This window comes from Hesperophylax consimilis, chromosome 17 (genome assembly GCF_061612785.1).
Source record: "Hesperophylax consimilis isolate HC1 chromosome 17, BYU_Hcon_1.0, whole genome shotgun sequence".
In the NCBI taxonomy this organism is placed as follows: Eukaryota; Metazoa; Arthropoda; class Insecta; order Trichoptera; family Limnephilidae; genus Hesperophylax; species Hesperophylax consimilis.
In genome coordinates this window covers 17,531,815-17,553,549 of record NC_142852.1, presented here as the reverse complement: position 1 = coordinate 17,553,549, position 21,735 = coordinate 17,531,815, and the positions used below count along the sequence as shown (strand labels likewise).

At 34.3% G+C, this 21,735-nt stretch overlaps 1 protein-coding gene across 2 annotated transcripts in view; it reads right to left on the bottom strand.

Annotated features, from left to right (window-relative positions):
* LOC149416118 (cytotoxic granule associated RNA binding protein TIA1) overlaps positions 1-21,735 on the bottom strand; it is a 147,939-nt gene that overhangs the window by 125,827 nt on the left and 377 nt on the right. The window contains exon 2 of one of the 2 annotated variants that reach the window (XM_089642057.1): positions 11,506-11,513. The exons of the other annotated variant lie outside the window; for it this stretch is intronic. Within the exon in view, the coding sequence (XP_089498183.1) occupies positions 11,506-11,513 (8 nt within the window). The remainder of the gene's footprint in view (positions 1-11,505; positions 11,514-21,735) is intronic. 2 annotated transcript variants of the gene reach the window in all.

The following is a 21,735-nucleotide window of genomic DNA, read 5'->3' as shown; positions in this document are numbered from 1 at the left end:
ATATTTTCTTTATAGATATCGTAAAGTGGATTCCATATGGAGGTGCAGTATTCAAGTTGAGAACGGACCAGAGTGTGGTAAAGAAGAAGATATGTTTCAGGTTTTCGAAATTCACCGCTGTTTCTGATGACAAATCCTAGCATGCTGTGAGCTTTATACACAATATTATAAATATTATCATAAACACCTCACACTTCGACTTATGACAGGTCTTATACAAGCCTAGTATAAATTAGTTCAACTATTGTTACACTGGTATACATTTAATTTGAATTATGCATTGTCTTACTGCACTTATATTAATAACTGCATCACTTGCAATACAGTTTTTGTGTACACATTAATTGTTCTTTAATTTATTGCTATTATTATCCTGTTTACCACTGTACGCTTGTAATTCGATTATCACTATATTTTAAAAGCCATTTTATGGCTTGTGAATAAATAAATAAATATAATTTGCTTTGAGATCATAAGATTTGTAAGCAAGTACTAAATTCCTGATCTAATTAATTATAAACCACACTATATTTTCAAGACAAGACAAATAGGTTATAATGAAATCCAAACAAACATTTGAAATAAGAATCTTTGATGAAATATTAAAACAGCCACCATCTTGAAACAAACAAATTTACAGACTGACGAAATGCATAACGATGTAGTCAAAAAAAAGGACTCCGCTACGCACTTTCAATAAACTGATATTTTTTTATTTTATTTATTTATTTAGACGCCGTAAAAGGCTTTTACAATATACATGATTTATGTTTACAGTGGTTCACAGGAGCGAAACAGTATTATGTTAAACAGAATAATTACAGAGAAATTATGTTGAAAATTAAACAAAAATAACATCTGGTTTACATAGGTACATTAGCATTTTTATTTTCAATCCGTACAGTAGTTTAGTATTGAGGTTATTGTTACCTTCAATATTGAATTTGGTTGAATTTGCTGAGAACTAAGAGTTAGCTCTATTGAATCAGGTCTGTCAGTAAGACATCTCATAACAATTTTGGGAAAAATTATAGTTTTGATTAACATTGATAATTACGACAGAGGTATGTTATTATAGCCTTCTTATAGCTATATTCCGTGCAGTTGAACACATCTACTACTTCTGAGAAAGCATTGCCAACTGCATGCAATCTAGGTATAAGGGAGTTAATAATTATTTTTTATTCCCATCTGTCTTGAGCAAGTGCAACTATAGCATCCTATGGTACGTTTTGATGCTGAAAGTAGTGTGAAAGAAAAGGAGATGGCGAAGAGGAAGATACCTGGGAAGATATTTATAGATTTGTAGTCAAGGACCTTATCCCTCGACAGTGGAGGTCGAATATCAAGTGAGTACTGGAGCGATACAAAGAGTAAATCTTAAGGCAAAGGTTAATGCTAAATCAATATTTTGATTAATATTTATAACGAATTGGTGTACATTATGAATACCAAAAAATAGGCTTTAGATAAATTGAAGGTTTTACTTTCGTTTCGCTTGAGAAGAATACAAAAAAATAAATAATCTACTCAATAAAAAATATAAATGTAAACTACTAAATAAAACATTTTTTCAATAGAAATGTATGAACGCACAAAGGAAACAACTTTTAAAAAATACAGTATAATAGCTAAGATTATCTGTGACAGTTTCACTTGATTTACTTTTTTTGCTTTCTTATAAAATTATTTACAAAATAAATAAAAACTAGTTTTGTGCTTGAAATCGAACGTTTCTAGACTCCGTTTTTCAAGCGATTTTAATGCATATTACCTACAATATAAGGTTTACCGAGAATATACACATTTTTGGCTTGTAGCTTCCTCTTAAATTATCTTCCGCTCTGGAACGTGTAACAAATATACCTAAAATTTATTTGAATTTTGATTTTGTTTTCTCGAATGGGGTGGAATCTTGGAAGTAGAAATTAAACCACTTCCCGAAATCCTATCGAGCTAAAACTCAGCAAATAGACTCGTCGTTGATAAAAAATCATTATATCAATTGGTATGGTATATTATTTAATAAATAAAAATGTACCTACAGCATGTAATGTACGAAATAAATGCTGTGACAATCATATTATAATTTGACTTGAGGTGTTGGCGTTGTTGACTCCAGATCCTGAGGAGGAAAGCTCAATCCTCAGTCAAAAATAAATGTACCTATTGTGGTAAAAAAAAAAACATTTTTACGGTTTTTTTAAGATTAATAAATTGTGAAATCCGACTGTACCGGACAACAGATGGGTGTAACTAAATAATCAAGAAAATGAATATATATCTGAAATCACACATTTTACGATGCCGACTCCTTTGAGGCTTATCTCGCACCATGAAAAGATTTTAAATCACCGCACACGTGTCATATCGCCAGTTCAAGGATGAATTACTCGCACTACAAAACTGTTGGACCTTGGTAATTAATTATCGGCGCTATGATGCCTTATAATATTTCAGTTTAAATATAAGAATAATTGCTCCACATTAACACGTGTAAAAATTGTTGAAATCGAACCCAATAAATACGCAAACAACTGGTCCAACCAGTCAGTTGTCCGACGACATTCGTGTTTCATTTGCAAATCTTTACCCAATGTACCCCGAGAGGAAACCGGCATTTTACAGTCGATGTCATTGGCGTATGTGTCCAGTACATAGACAAATTAACTTGCCCTCTCCAGGATTTGAACCCGATACCTCCGGATTGCTAGTCCAGAGTCTTGCCGTTGACCATGGACAAGTACCTAAATATTTAGTTTATATTTCTTAAGATTAACATAAATAAACGTTAATTTTAACGAAAAAATTTATAACATTACGTTGTCCACACTTGCAGGGTATTTATAAAGTTGCACGCATATTGTAAGTTAGTACGTCATAAAAAGCATTTCTTTGTTCTAAGTACCCTTTAATTGCGTGTTTAAATGCAATAACTAAATTGTTTTTAATTTTAAAGTTTAAACACGCCATTTATTAAATTCACCCAGTTTAAAACAGCCCAGATATTTATGTTGACAAATGAGAATTGTCAAAATGTAATCATTAATTATCCACGAAACCAACAAAACATTATGCACTGTAAATCACAGTGTTAAATTTTCTCTATGTCGCCCTACTGAAAGAACAAGTTTCGGAATCAAAACTTTGTTCTTAAAATGACCATTCCAACCATAATCTTTTCTTTTCCATTCCCTTCGTGTTACAAAGTTCTCCAATAATTGAGGACGCTATAGTTTCACTAGCTCTGGTCAGATGAATTCTTATGCATTGTCAAATAACACCTAAATAAAGTTCTACAGAGATACCTACTCTCAGTATTGCCCTGGTGAGAGACAACATTCGTTTTTGGCTTAAAATGTGCAGTGTGTCGAGGCCATCACGTCCAAATTGGCCTAAGTTTCTGATGCGGTAATTTCAAACTTTATTAAATTGACGAAAACTAAATAAAAATCCGCCATCTTTTTTATAGTTTCTTTTTTAAAGAGTAATGATGGAAGTTTGCACCAGTATTCATGGCGGCCGGGTGTCACGAACTGCGCACGCCCAAATTTAACCCACGACTTTCAACTATCCGGATTTGACACGTGTCCATATAGAGGATAATATAACATCAGAAACTAACTATTCAATTCGAGTGATCGAGTGTCGTTTTACGGAAGAGTGTATATGTTTCAACTCGTTTTGAGTTCTTAAAATGGGTTATTTTACAGAATTTGAACAATTCATCAAAGTCTAAATTCAATATATGTGAAAGTTCTATTCAAAGTTCTTTCAGATTACTTGGATAATAACAGTTCTAGAATATTAACCATAAAATATGATGAAATGTTCAAATTCTATGAAACAACCTGTCTTAAGCTGTGAATTGGTTGAAAATTTTCCGATGTTCTTAAAATGTCACGGTATTATGAAACAAGGTACAAAAAGAATTACAAAAATTGGACACAGAACCATAAAGCACATATTCCACATCGAAAACGAACCCAAAACTAACATTTGGTCAGCCATAACCTAATTGACTTTGTGAAGTTCGTTTGACTACTTACCAGTCTAGGTTGATACAAAGTTTCTAAGTAAAGTTTTTAAGTAAAATTAATTATTTCACGCTGAAAATTTCCGTTTACAATTTTAATAGCTATTATTTTGTTTATCTTATAAATAGCTTATTTTAGAATAGAATTGAGCGCTTAATTTTAAATTAACTACGTGAAGATTTTTTTTTAAATCTAATCAATTACGTAAATCGTTTGTTTTTAGAATATAAATCTTTTATATTATTCACTGTATAATTACAATAGAAAATAGCCTTATTAATAAACGTGTTTTCGATGTTACCTAACTGATAAACTGAGTAGAACAGTACATACTCTAATATTTTTTTATGTCGTTGATGAAAATTAAGAATAAAACCCGACCAAGGTGGCTGCCTTGCGGTACGCCACTAGTCGCACAGAATGGTTTCGACATGTCCCGATCAAGTATTTGATTCGCTTTATCGTGTCGTGTCTTCCTCGAGCATATCCGATTTCTTCTACCAGTGGCTTTTATTCTGATCAAAATGCAACCTGACTCGATCGTGTCAACATCTCGTAATGCAATAGGTTGCCTAGCCTGATGGGATATAGCCTTGTATATAGCGAGGTATATAGATGAAAGCAGTTGCTACGTGGACATGCGATTTGGTTAAAAAAACATGCATAATATGACATATTTATGCTAATTCTCCAGTCACGGCTGTATAGACGGTTGGCGACAATAGCGGCACAAGTCATTAATATTGGATTTAATTCCGGTGTGCGCAAATAAATTTTATTCATGTAACTTGTACTATTCGACATTTAAATCTTTATAATAATATGAAGTATAGTGTATGAGATACTCTCAGTATCGCCCTGGAGAGAAATATCACCTTCAGAATCAAAATGTTTCTAGAAATGGCTTTAGCCGTATTTGGTGACTATATCTGAATAGCCAAATACTTATCTGCCTTCACGGATATCTGAATATATTCCCTTCTGTACTCACCGATCCATAGGTTTCAAACCAATCCTCATTCATTTTACCTTCACAAAAGCTTTTCTCCTTCCTTTCTTTAAAAAATACGCCCCACACAGCTTCCCCAAAGATGGCATAGGCTCCAGAGAAATTATTTTCCTCAGGACTTCCTGTGACTTTTGATTGAATTTACTTTCAGAGTCCCTAAGCATGAGTTTACTGACTCTAGCATAATTATGTAGGATTATCTAAAGATACTTTGCTTTTATATTTTTGAAATAAGAGCTTAAATACTGCGGTTATGTGCAGGTTTTAATTCCTTCCGGAGGATTATCTTTGGTTTTTTAAATTTCATCTTTTCATTTTCTATATTTCTCGAGGGTATTTACTGTGGGATTAGTGTTGCTGGAAAACCCGGCATAAAATTTAGTTGCTTGGGAAACAAAGAATTCCTTAATCATCGGAATTTTGGAGTCATTATGGATAGTTCAAATTCTACTCCATTTAGGCGCATTTAACGAGAACCTAATCAATGGCTTTGTTTTGAAAGTTTTGAATTATTTTTATGTGACTTTGGGCAGCGTGCCTCCAAACGGGGAAAGCGTAGGTGAAGCCTGGCCTTATGGTGGTTTTGTATAACAATAATTGGTTGAATAGGGGCCGGTCCTGTGTCGGTTAGTGTAAAAAAATATTTTGATTGAAGGTACTAATATGGAAGAAATATATTTAAGGCGATGCACTACATCGTGTAATATTTTAAATCGAGCCGCTATCAATAACACCCCTTACGTAGATGGCGATAAGGTTTAAATTCCCTTTTAACACCATCCGCCTGTTTTGATTTATGCAAGAAAAAAAATGTCCAAAAAGTGCCATTTATTTTATTTTGTGGATGTTCAGACATAAATATTTATTTTTTTTCAGATCATTTTATAAATAACTTAATTTGCAACAATATAAAATAAAATCATGACCGAAAATGGGTTCGTAAATAGGAGATTTTGAACTTTAAAACAGTTTTCATAGGCCTGTACATTATTTTTTTCTAGGCTTGTAAAAAGAATTATCTAAAAAATACTCGATTATTTTAAAGGCCAATATGTATTCTACTCGCCGAACTTAATTAAAGCATCTGAAACATTTAAAAAAATACGTGATTTTGCATTACTACGTAGTGCATTGCTTTAAAGATCCTGTTAGTTAAAGCGGAACGTTTATAATATTATTGAATGTAATTTAAATGAAAGAAATAAAATGGAGTTCTACATATTGAACTTTATAAAAAAAGCAATAAATAAGTACAAAAACTTGTTGTAAACCAGTCAACTGGTGAGTTGGCATTGTGTTTTCGTGAGTTCTATTCCTCGGCTGGCTAAGTCTTCCATAACGACACAAACAAGATTTTCACCTTGGTGTGGTGGTGGTAAGAAATTTTTGAATAATATCACGTAATTTGCAATCCACAAAATTTTGTCTTTCTTCTTAAAAAACATAAAAATAGTTTTGATGGCCCTACGTAGAAAATTACATAATAGAATTTTAGTTTTTTTACTTAACCCACTCCAACCATGCACTTATCCTTTGTAACACGATCTAACACTACACCATTCGCAAAATTGTTCATTTTACTTTTCATATATAACTGCCCGTTAATGCTGGGGTGTCAAAGTACCCCACAATATAAACTAGTGGTAACCACTACGTACACTAATGGCTGTTTTACACGAAGATTTTTTCATCTCGTTTCCATATTGGCCGCCTTTTCATCTATATCTGGAATAAAAATAGCACGTGTTCTATTTTGGTATCTATTTTCATACAGTTTAAGATGGCGGACATTATTTGACATCTGTCACTATATTCCACTAATGGACGTTTCACATGGTGAATTCATTAGTTTCCATATATTTATTTATTTATTAACGGACATCGTCCAAATTACAAGATAATACCACGAATACAGTGAAATTAAAAATACAGGAGTAGACAAAGGTACATGAAAGCAAAGACATAAGGCAGAGTAATATAAGAAAATAAAGTGACAAGTCGAATCAAGTCAAGACTACGCCGTGGGTCAGGACCACAGGACACTTATAATATTCCGTCACTTGTTTAGCGACCGGCAAAAATCATTCAGACTTATCCCAAAAAAGTTAAGGTTTTGACTTGAGTTAACCAGTCTACACATTCTGGACAATTGTGAATAATATCTATAATTTGTCTAACGATGGTTGAGGAAGAGCAGTTAATTATTTCTGAGTCTTTGCGAGGGATATTGAAAGGAATGAGTTGTAGTGTAGGTGAATCAATAATACTATTTATAATTTGGAAGAAGCAAATGAGGTCATTTCTTTCCCGACAGACTTCCAAAGGAGAGAGGTTTAGAATTAGTTCAATTTCATCATGATTATTTGCCTTTTTCTAATCCTAGCTTCCTAGCAATACCTTTTAAGAACCGATGTTGAACAGATTCAATATGTCGAATATTTATATGGGTCGTCTTTCATATGGACGTGGAATTAAAACAAAACATTTTTTTTATTTCGGTACCTATTTTCATACAGTTCAAGATGGCGGACTTTATTGGACATCTGAAACTTTAATACACCCCTACGAATATCAAAATGGCCCCCAACGTTAAAAAAATTCCGAAGTTGTTTTAAATAAAACTCCGGATCAAAAAAACACTTACTTGGTAGGGATTGGGGACAATTATTTCGTATATTATCTTCTGTTATGTCATCCGATTTCATAGAAATATTCCATTCATTACCGAAAACAAAAGATTTGTTTACTTATTCAAATTAAAAACGTGTATTGCAAATATTTTTCATGTGAGTCCCGATATAGTTTCGATATGGAGATCGGTATGAAAAAAAGATCGTGTAATACTGCCATAACTTACCCCTACCGACACTTCTACCTGCAGAACTACCCGGGATCGATAACCGAAGGGTTAAACTGTGTGTGTGCGTCACCCTGATTTGTAAACAGACGATTTTGTAAACAGAATTTTGATTTTGGTGACAATAACAAAAAATATTAAAATTTTGTTTTTGAGTGTAACATTTATTTTGCAGCGATGCATGGCAATTTTAAGAGCAGAAATTTGAGTAGGGTCAGTGTAAAATATAATCTCTACAAAAAACGGGTGAATGCTGTCCTTGTTCTATGTGTATTTCAATGAAAGATGCTCCGAGTAACTAGTTTCATTGATCCCTTCGGCATCGGTGCATAATCAGGAAACAACATTTGTAAAAAGTCGACTTTTGTTACATGAGAACGGGTCGTTTTTATGACTCGTTCTAGAGGTCTATAGCTCGGCTCTGGAACAATTTGCCACCCTGTCTCCTTCCTCTTACAACATGGTTCTATTCAACCCTATTCATACAGCATCCCGAAAGACGAAGCAGGCTCTGTTGGAAATTATTTTCCGTAAGAGTTATTGTACTAAAGACTGTTCAAAAAAGTGAGTAAAAACATATCTACAACCTAACCTAAACTAAGAAAAACTAACTTACCTCTTTCTGATAATATCCTTTTTTTATATTACACATCACAATAGCGTCACTATCTACATATTGTAAAGACAAGGGAACTATATCGCTACCCGGGTGTGCTTTGTGAGGCGGGTTAAGGTAAGGGCTCATACACAGTCCAATTGCGGAGAGGATACATAATCCTACATGCCTTATTCAGGTAAACACGATTTCCTTCCTCAGGCCTCTTGCATATTCTGTTAGACGATCAGCTTAATTCCGCTTTGCAATAAACTCCAACCAAACGGAATATTTTTGAACGCATCGGAAAACTAATAACTGTTTAATAATAAACGTTTTTTTCATGCAAACATAAAAATGTTTTAAAAATTGCTCACCTTGCGTTTTTTTCTTACTAAAATTACTAATAACAAAACTTATTTTTCTGTCGTTTCACGTACAAATAATTAATAAAAAAATCAAAAACTTTCATTTTTTTCATATTACTGTCGGATATGTTGGTTCCATAGAGTTTTAATTTTAACACCGTTAAGATCATATTCCTCGCCATTGCTGCAGGGGAGTTAAAACGATTTATATGAGAGTTGCCAAAACCGAACAAATTGGTATTTTTCTTTCTGATGATGATCTTCAAAATTCACTCTGCAGGAAATGTAAAAAAATTATAATCCAGCCACCAAATGCATAAAAACAGAAGACTCGCCGAATATATCACTCGCATTGAGTTTGACAGCGATTCCAAATTCGGCAGCGGACGGCAATCAGCACAATAACACTTGCATTCGCACCATGAAATTATGATCTGCCACGACAAGCTCTCAGGAGAGTAGAGTTTAGAATAATATTGAATTAGCACATTTTAATTCATAAAGTACTGCAACATTCTTATGACAAAAATATATTTTAATCTTTTAGTCTTAAATCGACCAAACAGGAATAGTGGTGCCCTCTTTTGTCAAACAATATAATTCAGATGAATAAAGCTGCTTAATGCACAGATGACTGTAATTCATTGTCACTTCACCTGCAGAGCAAAATCTATGCGGGAATTCCAAGAGAGGTCTATAATATCACTATTTTTAATTTTAATTTTCAAATTTTATTTCAAACTAATTTTAAGTCTACTACTTCTTCACTTTCTATTTTATTGAAATCACACCAGTTTCTGATCTCTAGAAATAAGAGACCTGAACCAACACCAAAAAGCTTATAAAATAACATCATTATCCTTTGATCAGAACATCTCAACCTATTTATTAAAATAATTAACCAACAACCATTCGCGTTTACAAAGTCCTTACAATGGCTGTTATTAATTACGCCATTGTGTTTTTATAAATACACAAACCGTCGGAAAACGTGCGTAATTAGTGTTAGTGTCAACGTCTGCCACTGTTCGCCAGCGGCGCTAGTGTACAGGAAGCCGACAATACAAAATGGCGGTAGCGTAAAACCAATTTCCGGCGTTCAAATTAGGAACGAACCGTGACTGAACAAAATTAATGATTTTACAGTATGCCATCGATTAAATTTAAACTTTAAAACGTGTTTCATTAACTACGCTTTGTTTATCATCAGGGGGATTGAAATCGCAGCTACAGAAACTATTTATATTGGTTTGACCAAGTAGAAAACATGGCACTTTCAAGTGAATCAAATATTTGAGTCGGGTCAGAATGACAAAACATTATGTACGATGCTATATATGAATGTGAATTAAGCAAGAAGTGTGTTCCACTGCAGAGTATTGTGCAGTCTTTCCTCTCTGCGGGGAATGGTGTGATGATTATATTTATATGTTTGTTGGGAAGTAAGAGCTTCATTGATGCACGCACAGATGGCAGTGCATAGAGCTTGCGTGGAAGTCCGCAAGATGGAGCCAGTGGCCAGTAGTCGCCAGGGCCAGTGGGAAGGATCTCAGAGAAACTTACTGTTTCAGATTCTAATTAGCCAGCTTCTAGTTATTAGGTCGACTATCGAGTCACCATTATATTACGCGGAGTTATAATAAATTTATGTTTAATCTAAAAGAGCCAATTATTTATAAACTCCTTCCAAGATGAGTTGGTGACCTGTCTGTACGAACACAACAATGTTGGAACCCTAGCTACCATCATCGTGGTAACATGAGTAAATTATTCAGTTTTAAATTATAAGTCATCGTGTCAACACCTAAACTGTTTGATTACGGAGTCTGTTCTACCGTATCGAAACTGTATAGCCATCATAAGCTTGCGAGTTTGTGGTGGTAAAAAATGAAATTGTTTTGAACCAGCGCAATTGAAGAAAAGTGCGAGAAGAATTAGGTTTATTTTGCATTCAGAATTTTCCACTTCTTTCCGCTGTGCAACGGTACCTCTTGTACGTCCCCAACAACAATGTTACTTTTTTTTAAATATGGGATTATGGGCAGGATGTGAATAGAAAGGCAGATATAAATGTAATACCTCTACCTGAAATGTGCTGAATAAAATATGAGGATATGAAGATGAAATGATATATCCTTTTTACCTCTCCTGAGATTTCTCAGATTGAACCATCATTTTTCTTTTTTTTGTCATTTTATCTTTCAAGAATAAACTTTTTAACCATTGTGAGACAACTTCATAGGTATGACAATAAGAGCTTTTCTCTGGAAACAGAATTTGCGGGTATTAAAAATATATGTGACACCTCACGATAGTCTTACAGTGTTCATAAATAGTAACTATATCTCTCACCCGGTCAGGTAACATTGTGAGGCAGGTTAAAGCAGAGATTGTAGGAATGGATTTATTAATGCGGTACTTGAAGAGGCCGGATTATATGATGGAGGAAAAACCGATATGCCGGTATTTTGTACCATATGTATGTATCGTACATCAAAATGATCAGTTCTCATGAAGCCAACATCAACTATGAAGTGATGTTCCGTTCGCGTTCATTATATTTCGCATAGAGGATTAATGCTGCTAACTTCTTAGAGCAGGCTCTATTGAAATAATTGTGGAAGATAATTGTCAAGTACTTCCCAACCTTTTTTATTCCCCATCTCTTTCCCTCCCCAGTTCCTTAAACCTCACAACATAACCCAATTGGAATGCCGTTGTCTCAGTTTCTCCAGAAGTTTGGGAGCAGTAAGAACTCTTGGGCGGTATTCAAATTAAAAAATACCTATTTTGCATCTGTGCATTAGAGATGACAATCAGACACAGCGCCCTATTTTATTGTATTTTGGGGCTTTTGCCCAAAGGCGACTCCCAAATTCAATTGTTGGACATACTTTAGATTTATACAGGGATGCCAGCTGGTCACTTTTGATGGTCATATTGCTATGATACTCTTATTAAATGTGGACGATGAGTCTAAAAACATGTTGATATTGGAGTTGAGGCAAATATTTTTGAAGGTATGAAGAGAATGGTTAATAGGCGATTTTTTGCTGCATTTTTTTGTAGCTAAGCATTTGGAGTAGCGCTGTATGGCAGGTACGTCTCAAAGGTACTTTAAGATGGTGTCCTGTTCAGGGTTGATGAAAGCAAAACTAACTCTAAGCAGAATTCTTACCTGAACATACTATGCAATAATTAAAATACCATATTATCCAAGGTTGATCTTTTCAGTTGCGAACTTACCAAATAGAAGAGGTCCATAAAATAATGTTTCTTTGATGGTTTGTGAATAATGATTATGTCTATATTTTTTAAATCTCTATTATGATTTGATGTATATCTACAACCTCTCTCCATGGCTATAAATGTATTGTTTTGAAAAATGTTCGTTTTATATAATCTTTTGTTTTTTGTTCTAGTATAAATTTTTTTATTCATATTCCCTTCTCTCAAATTTAATTTATTTATTCCATATTATGCTGTCTCAGTAGAGGTAAAGTCACAAGGAGGAAATCCATAATTGGTTTGATTTTAGCCATACAATACTTATGTACAAACTGATTAAATGTTAACTGTCGATTTCCCAAAAATGAATAAATTTATAAAAATCAATTGGTGAGAGAAGTTAGGTTCAGTCGATGTAATTGTTTAAAAAATTTTGTAGAAATTTTGTTTGCCTTTGTTGCAAAGATTGCAAATTTTAACGACAAACTTATGAAGTCGAATAAAAATAATAATCGGCGCACAGCTCAGCGTAATCAACGGACCTACGGTCGACTTTGCCCTGACAGGCCTAGAAAATCAATATTTCCGTGCGGTTTATTTTAATTATTTCTGATGAACGTATTACTAAAATCTCAAATGTTCCTTGAGGGATCCCTCGGAAAGTTACAAATTCATCGTCAAGAAACATAAAATCTGGTGTTTACCGTTAATTTTACAGTATAAAAACGTTTTATAAAATTTTCAAACCGTTTTACAAAAAATTAATCAAAGGTTAGGTCCGATTTTTATTAATCTTAAATATAAATAATTTACATCCGTAGGGATCCTTCTAGAAACATTCGAGATTTTAGTAATATGTTCATCAGAAATACCCCCATTATTAGAGTCTGATGTATGAAAGAGACATTCGTGTATGAAAGAAATAGCATGATTAGGCCGAATAGCATAAATAGGTAGGTTTTATTTTGTTTTATGTATTTTAACCAGTAGCGTCCTTCTATTGTTTCAGAAGTACGGCAGTAAACGTGTAAATAGTGTACCTGCACTCCAGTACAATTATTATAAAGCAACTCATTATTATTTTACGAGATCAATATCTGATCTCCATCGGAATAATACAAAGTACTATACAAAGAGGAACTGGTCCATTACATAGTATTATTCAAAGAGGAACAAGTCCATTACAAAGTATTATTCAAAGGGGAACCAGTCCATTACAAAGTATTATTCAAAGGAGAACCAGTCTATTACAAAGTATTATTCAAAGAGGGACCAGTCCATTACAAAGTATTATTCAAAGAGGGACCAGTCCATTACAAAGTATTATTCAAAGGAGAACCAGTCCATTACAAAGTATTATACAAAGAGGTACCAGTCCATTACAAAGTAACCTAGTCAGTAGTCATAACAGATATTTTGTTTTTTTTTAATGATGGATATTTTAACGCTCGCGCTGTCTGAAACTTTGGCTCTAGAAGGAGGTATCGTAAAACGGCAAATTAAGCGAAAAATTAATCACTGTATAGTGTTAGGTTAGTTTTGTTTTTTTTTTAACGAGTGTAAATTTAGTTTTGTTTGCGATTACCGGACAAGAATACCAACTGCTCCCAACCATCTGGAGCCAGTGAGACTGTGAGATGCCTAACAGTTGAGATATATTGTGAAGCTGACGTTAGCTGGGATGAGAAGTGGTACAGAATTACCTGATTATTCAAATCTGGTCTAAAACTATTTGAAACTGACTCCGAATATAAGAGGAAAGTGAAACATGAACACAATACTAGGTTCACAAAAAATAGTGGAATGCTTGTACCAAAATATAACAATTAATACGAACAGCGAACCCTGGAATACAACGTGCCCAAAATATTCAACATACATCAGAGATTTAGATATATGCTAAAAACATAACTACTAAGCAGAGATACTCTGTATTAGTAATACTATTGATCATGGCAGTGGTTAGTTATAAATATCATGTATAAGTTGTATTGTAATTAGTAATGATATTGTGTACATATGTTATATTGTAATTGAACATGAACATCCTGTTGACAAACTGCCTAATTGGGGTTTAATGGGATTGTACTTTGAAGAACAATAAAATATAAATAAATAAAAATTGTGGTTTAATAGCAGGGTGATACTGACAGTATCTTCCAGTCTGAAACTACTATTTATCGTTTGAATTGATTTAACTGTGAAATAATACAAATTAATCAAATAAAATTAAAACCCGCAACCTTTGGATTGCTAGTCGAAAACCTTACCAATCGAACAAGGAGGCCGTTTCTCTAGTAGGTTTTTGTTTTTTTTGTTTTTGTTTTTGAATCGTTATTTAGATGTACGCAAATTTTTTCATACATCTAGTAGGAAATATAAAAAATTCAAAATAATACAATGTACAAAAAATAACAACTATTGGTGAGTATGTTCAACAATCAAAAATTATTTTTTACATATAAAGCACATGTCCTACGAAAAGTGCTAAGGCTTGTGACTTCCTTTATGACATTTGGTAGGTTATTATAAAGTTTTTTCCCTTTATAAAACGCGCTGTTTTGTGTGCATGAAAGTTTAGTTTTGGGAAGCCTAAAATCTCTGCGTCAACATTTTCATGGTACATAATATTTCTTTGCAGATAATTTGGGAGCATATTATTTTGAAGCTTATACATCATTGTTAACGTATTATATAATATAATTTGTTTGGTTGTCCTCATATTTAAATTTTGTAACATCATTTTCGAGAAGTCGACAGAAAAAAGCTATGGAAGGTGTTGTCCAAGTATGGAGTGAACACGAATCTGACTCAGGCAATTGCGTCTCTGTATGAGGGAAGCGTTGCATGTTTTAGGGTAAACGGTGGTTTTACGGGGTGGTTTGATATCACAAAAGGTGTTAAACAAGGCTGCGTAATGTCACCGTGGTTATTCAATCTATACATGGATAATTGTATGCAAGAAGTGAAAGAGGTGGGATTGGGCGCGAATTTGAGTAATCTCAAAGTATGTTGACTGTTGTATGCTGATGATGCGGTGCTGATTGCTAATAGTAAGGATGATCTGCAGTCTGAGGTTTGACGGCCGGCATAGTCTGCAGTTTGACGGCCGGCATAGTCCAGTGGTAACGCATTGGACTGCCATTCCGAAGGTCGCGGGTTCGAACCCAGCGTGCGCAAATAAATTTTATTTGATTGATTTGTGTTATTTCACAATTAATTAATTAAAATAATATATAGTATATTTGCGGCACGTTCCAGAGTGGAAGATACTACCAGTATCGCCCTGGTGTAAGACCACCATTCAGAATTGAAACGTTGCTCCAAATGGCTTTAGACGTGTTTAGTGACTAGATCTGAATAGCCAGGTACTTCCCCACCTTCCTCTTTCCCTTCCCCACTTACCTTCAGCCTCACAACATCCCCCGATTGGGGATGCCATAGTCTCACTGGCACCAGACGGGAGCAGTTGGGAATCTTGTGAGGTATTCACTATAAAAAAAAAAGTCTCTCGTGTCTAGGATGAACAAAGTATGCGTGAAGAATGAGTTAATGATAAATCTAAGTAAGTCTAAAATAATGGTGTTTGAAAGAGAGAGAGTACGAAAACAGTGTGCAATATAGCTGTGAATGAGGAATACTTGGAGCAGGTGGATGAGTTTGTGTATTTAGGAAGTATGTTCTAGAGAGATGGGAAGGCTGACAGAGATATTGAAACAAGGGGAAATGCAGGTAACCCCATTAATGGAGGACTGAACGCAGTTGGCACTAACAAAAAATTGTACAAAGAAGCGAAGTTAGCAGTCCACAGTGGAGTGCTAGTACCTACCCTGATGTACAGAAATGAGGCATGGAACTGGCAAAGAAAGGATGAAAGTAGATTGAATGCTGTTGAAATGAGATCCCTGAGGCGTATGTGTGGTAAAACCATGTATGATCGAGTGAGGAATGTGAAGATCCGCAAAGAGTGAAAGGCTGATAGAAGCGTAATTAAATGAGTAAAATCGAGAAAGGGACGCTTAGATGGTTTGGGCATGTAGAGCGAATGAGAGAAGAAAAGAGTGTAAGAAGAATATACGATGCAAATGTGAATGGTAGCAGAAGTCGGGGACGCCCGAGGAAGACATGGCACGACCAAGTGAATCAGATACTTGAGTCGGGCCATGTCAAGAGTCAGAACAATAGAAGAGTATGTATGAGACGATGTATGAATGTGAATGAGGCAAAGAGTGTGTGCCAAGACCGAGTTGTTTGGCAGTCCGTCCTCTCTGCCTACCCCTGCGGGGAAACGGCGTGATGGTTAGTTAGTTAGTTAGTTCCAAAGATATTAGAAGAATCTCTTCTCTTCTTCTCTCTTCTTCTAATATCTTTGGTTAGTTCATTTTAAATCTAGTAAAAATGTTGCATTTTAAAATCATCCTCATACCCCTGTTTTGTATAACCTCTAGTTTATTATTGGGCTTCGTTACATGAGAATAAAACACTAGAACAATAATTTATATGCGGAGTTATAATAGAATTGTAAACAAGGCGCATTGTCTTTAGATCCAAGTTATTTCTGATCTTTTTAGGAATCCAACTTTTTTAGCAAGTTTCTCTATTATGCATTCTAAGTGTTCATCGAATTTTAATTTTTCATCTAATATTACACCTAGATATTTAATACTACTCACCCTTTCTATGTTTACGTTATCAATTTTAAGTATTGCCTGCTCGTTTCCCCCTACACTATCCACAATTAAAAACTTTGTTTTCATAACATTCAGTATTAGTTTGTTTTGGTTTAACCAAAGTGTTACATAATTGAAGTCAATTTGTATTTTTTCAATAGCGTCCTGTAAATTTTTACTGGCTATATATAACAATGTATTTCTCTCGTGTATTTCTCTCCACGTGTGATTTCGTCCACATATAATTTCGTTCACATGTAATGTCGTCCACGTGTAATTTCGTCGACGTGTAATTTCATCCAAGTATAATTTTTTCTTCTGTAATTTCGTCCACGTGTAATTTCGTCCACGATTGATGTCATCCACGTATAGTTTTGTCCACATGTAATTACGTCCAAGTGTGATTTCGACGACGTGTAATTTCGTCCACGTGTAATTTCTTTTACGTGTCAATTCAGGCAGCGTAATATGGTGTACGTCAAACTGTGTGATGGTTGAGTAGTTTTTAAAGCACTATACTTAGCCAGTGTAACAGCGGGTTAGCGAAATATTTCGTACTTAAAAAAGATAAAATTTTATAAAATTTGTACGTTCTACGAGACACGTAAAAATTCAAACATGAATATCTTTTAAAAGCATTGAGAATCGATTGGAAAAGGTGAATTCCTTCGGGATAGTGTAGGAGTATAAAAAGTCCGTGCAAAAAGGGAACATGTCAATGTAACTCTAATAATTTATAAGGTAGGGGATGAATTATGTAAAAGCACTCCCTTCTGTGAGAATTGAATGCTTTTTATTTCATTCCTAGGATAAAGAATATAATATACGTCTTGAAGATTTGGGAGCAGATTTTCCAGAAAACATTTGCAGAAAAAGTTTATATTCATGATGTCGTCACGAGATCAATTGCAAAATGATTTTTTAGGTCTTTTTTAATGCCAGCTCCACAACGGAGGAAAATAATACAATTTCCTTCATGGCCTATGCCATCTAAGGTACTTTCAATGAGATAAAGGAGATGAAGTTTTGGAAAGGAATCAGGTATGAAAGGTGGATTGGTCGATAGAGTCCTGTTGGAAAGGTAAAATAGTCTCCCTCAACCAGTGTCTCTTGATCCGGCTAGGTGGGCAGGCGTGTCCGCCGCCAAAACCTAGACAAACCTCATCCCATTAACTAGGACAACCCTACCGAGACAACAAACGTAGCGAATCATTAGGGATGAGCTGTGGCAGAGGTGTTGGATACATAATAAATGGTTCCTAGGTTATCCGATTCTCAGCGGCGCACAGTGGCTTAAATTCGAGCGCTGGCGTGACATTGACCCTAGATCGGCATGTTCTTGAAATGATTTTTTTTTTACCAATGTGTTTTCAATTAGTCACTGACATTAAAAAAACCATTGAAAATAACATCCGAAGCTTACTTACTCGGTAATTACGCACAGAACTGAGATGTTCGGGTGCGCAACTATGCTGCTGTATCTAGGCGAGTTTGAAAGCGTGCGAAATCAGGTTGTTTGTGTACTTATTTTACAAAAAAAGTATTTTCAAAAATCAGTTGAGATATTCTTTAAGATACGCGGTTTATTTAAATAACTGAAAAAATATTTTTTTTTCATAAATTATAACTGTTGCCTTGGTTCTAAGTATATCTTTTTTCCATTTTTTTCCAATATTTTGCCTTTAATGGAGTAGGAATAAAAATCTTCACAAGTCTTCACGCTAATTTAATAGTATTGTTGTGTCTTTTTTGTATACGGAAAAAAAATCACCACCAATTTTAGCCAGCCACTCCAGTAATTGCATTTTTAAGAAATGATTGTACTTGATTTTCGTCAATTTTTTTTCAGAATCCAATATTTGACTCCGATATGTCAAATAAAGATCAACTGTATGTAATATTTAGTTCTGCGTACCGTTAGAATAAAATTTAAGTCATTCACTGTCAATTTAAATTAACATCTGAAACTCAATTATTATGTAATTAGTCGCAGAACAGGGGTACACTGATATTCGGGCGCGCAACTATGCTGCTGTATCTAGGCGAGTTTGAAGGCGTGCGAAATCAGGTTGTTTGTGTACTTATTTTACAAAAAAAGTAATTTCAAAAATCAGTTGAGATATTCTTTAAGATACGCGGTTTATTTAAATAACTGAAAAAATATTTTTTTTTCATAAATTATAACTGTTGCCTTGGTTCTAAGTATATCTTTTTTCCATTTTTTTCCAATATTTTGCCTTTAATGGAGTAGGAATAAAAATCTTCACAAGTCTTCACGCTAATTTAATAGTATTGTTGTGTCTTTTTTGTATACGGAAAAAAAATCACCACCAATTTTAGCCAGCCACTCCAGTAATTGCATTTTTAAGAAATGATTGTACTTGATTTTCGTCAATTTTTTTTCAGAATCCAATATTTGACTCCGATATGTCAAATAAAGATCAACTGTATGTAATATTTAGTTCTGCGTACCGTTAGAATAAAATTTAAGTCATTCACTGTCAATTTAAATTAACATCTGAAACTCAATTATTATGTAATTAGTCGCAGAACAGGGGTACACTGATATTCGGGCGCGCAACTATGCTGCTGTATCTAGGCGAGTTTGAAGGCGTGCGAAATCAGGTTGTTTGTGTACTTATTTTACAAAAAAAGTAATTTCAAAAATCAGTTGAGATATTCTTTAAGATACGCGGTTTATTTAAATAACTGAAAAAATATTTTTTTTTCATAAATTATAACTGTTGCCTTGGTTCTAAGTATATCTTTTTTCCATTTTTTTCCAATATTTTGCCTTTAATGGAGTAGGAATAAAAATCTTCACAAGTCTTCACGCTAATTTAATAGTATTGTTGTGTCTTTTTTGTATACGGAAAAAAAAATCACCACCAATTTTAGCCAGCCACTCCAGTAATTGCATTTTTAAGAAATGATTGTACTTGATTTTCGTCAATTTTTTTTCAGAATCCAATATTTGACTCCGATATGTCAAATAAAGATCAACTGTATGTAATATTTAGTTCTGCGTACCGTTAGAATAAAATTTAAGTCATTCACTGTCAATTTAAATTAACATCTGAAACTCAATTATTATGTAATTAGTCGCAGAACAGGGGTACACTGATATTCGGGCGCGCAACTATGCTGCTGTATCTAGGCGAGTTTGAAGGCGTGCGAAATCAGGTTGTTTGTGTACTTATTTTACAAAAAAAGTAATTTCAAAAATCAGTTGAGATATTCTTTAAGATACGCGGTTTATTTAAATAACTGAAAAAATATTTTTTTTTCATAAATTATAACTGTTGCCTTGGTTCTAAGTATATCTTTTTTCCATTTTTTTCCAATATTTTGCCTTTAATGGAGTAGGAATAAAAATCTTCACAAGTCTTCACGCTAATTTAATAGTATTGTTGTGTCTTTTTTGTATACGGAAAAAAAAATCACCACCAATTTTAGCCAGCCACTCCAGTAATTGCATTTTTAAGAAATGATTGTACTTGATTTTCGTCAATTTTTTTTCAGAATCCAATATTTGACTCCGATATGTCAAATAAAGATCAACTGTATGTAATATTTAGTTCTGCGTACCGTTAGAATAAAATTTAAGTCATTCACTGTCAATTTAAATTAACATCTGAAACTCGGAAATCGGGTTGTTTGTGAACTTATTATACAAAAAATTAGCAAAAAATAAGTGGTATTTCTTATTAATACTTTAAAAAAAACATCAATGATGCCAAATGGTCGAACGCCGAGAGCGATGTCGCGCCAAATCATCAAAATTGGCCACTGTGCGGCGGTACGGCTCCCAAATAATTCACAAAACCACAGGAATTTTTATGCACAATTTCGGATGCTTTAAGAACAAAAAGATAATCTTAATTGACGCTTTATAAGACAAATTTGTTTTTAAAAAATGCCCCACCTGTGAGAGATTTCGGTTCTAGTTAAGAGAAATGGCTGCGCGGCCTTTTTCATAAATAAAATGGATTATGAGTTAACGATAAAAATTTTGAAAATACTTTTGCTATAGAAATGTGGTGATATATAAAATTAGGTCCTCGCGATCGATTTACGTTCGAACACAAATTCGATGAACGGCAATACCCTTACTAGGCTGAAACTCTCCAAAATACGTCAGGAGGTCAAAAATGGAGTATCGGTATACATGCACTATTGCTATATTAATGTGAAGCTTTACCGAATATATCGAACCCAAGAAGCCAAGGAGTCCACCAAAATGCTGATGTATAGAGTTCACTGTTGTCACACCGGCAGCTGGACGGAAGAATTTACCAAGACTACTGTTGTGTTCGTACGAACAGGTCTCCAACTACTCTTGGAAGGAGTTTATAAATAATTCGTTCTTTAGAATTAATCAGGGATTTATTATTACTCCGCGTAATATAGTGGTGACTCGATAGTCGACCTAAGTAGAAGCTGGCTAATTGGAATCTGAAACAGTAAGTTTCTCTGAGAGCCTTACCACTGGCCCTGGCGGCTACTGGCCACTGGCTCCATCTTGCGGACTTCCACGCAAGCTCTATGCACTGCCATCTGTGCGTGCATCTATGAAACTCTTTCTTCCCAACAATCACTGACTAAGCAGTTGAGTTCAACAGAGGGCGATGGAGTTTGGATTAAAGTCGTTGACAATATATTGGGGTTCAACGGAGGACAAAACCCGTCAGTTGTAGTAATGGGATGAGGGATTTTTACTATCTAAGGCGCAATATTAGCTAATGTAATTCAGTAAACAGTTAAGATTATTTTATCAATAAACACACTCTACATAAGCGACGTTTGTCATTTATCTATGCCTTGGAACGACTGACGCAGTAGCAAACCGGTTACTGACGTCACCATTATTCTTCACCCAAAGGATTGCAGTTGTAATGCTGGTGATGAAGATATTCGATATAAAAGTCCATTTAGACAAAAACAACTATATATTCTTGGTGTCCGACTCGG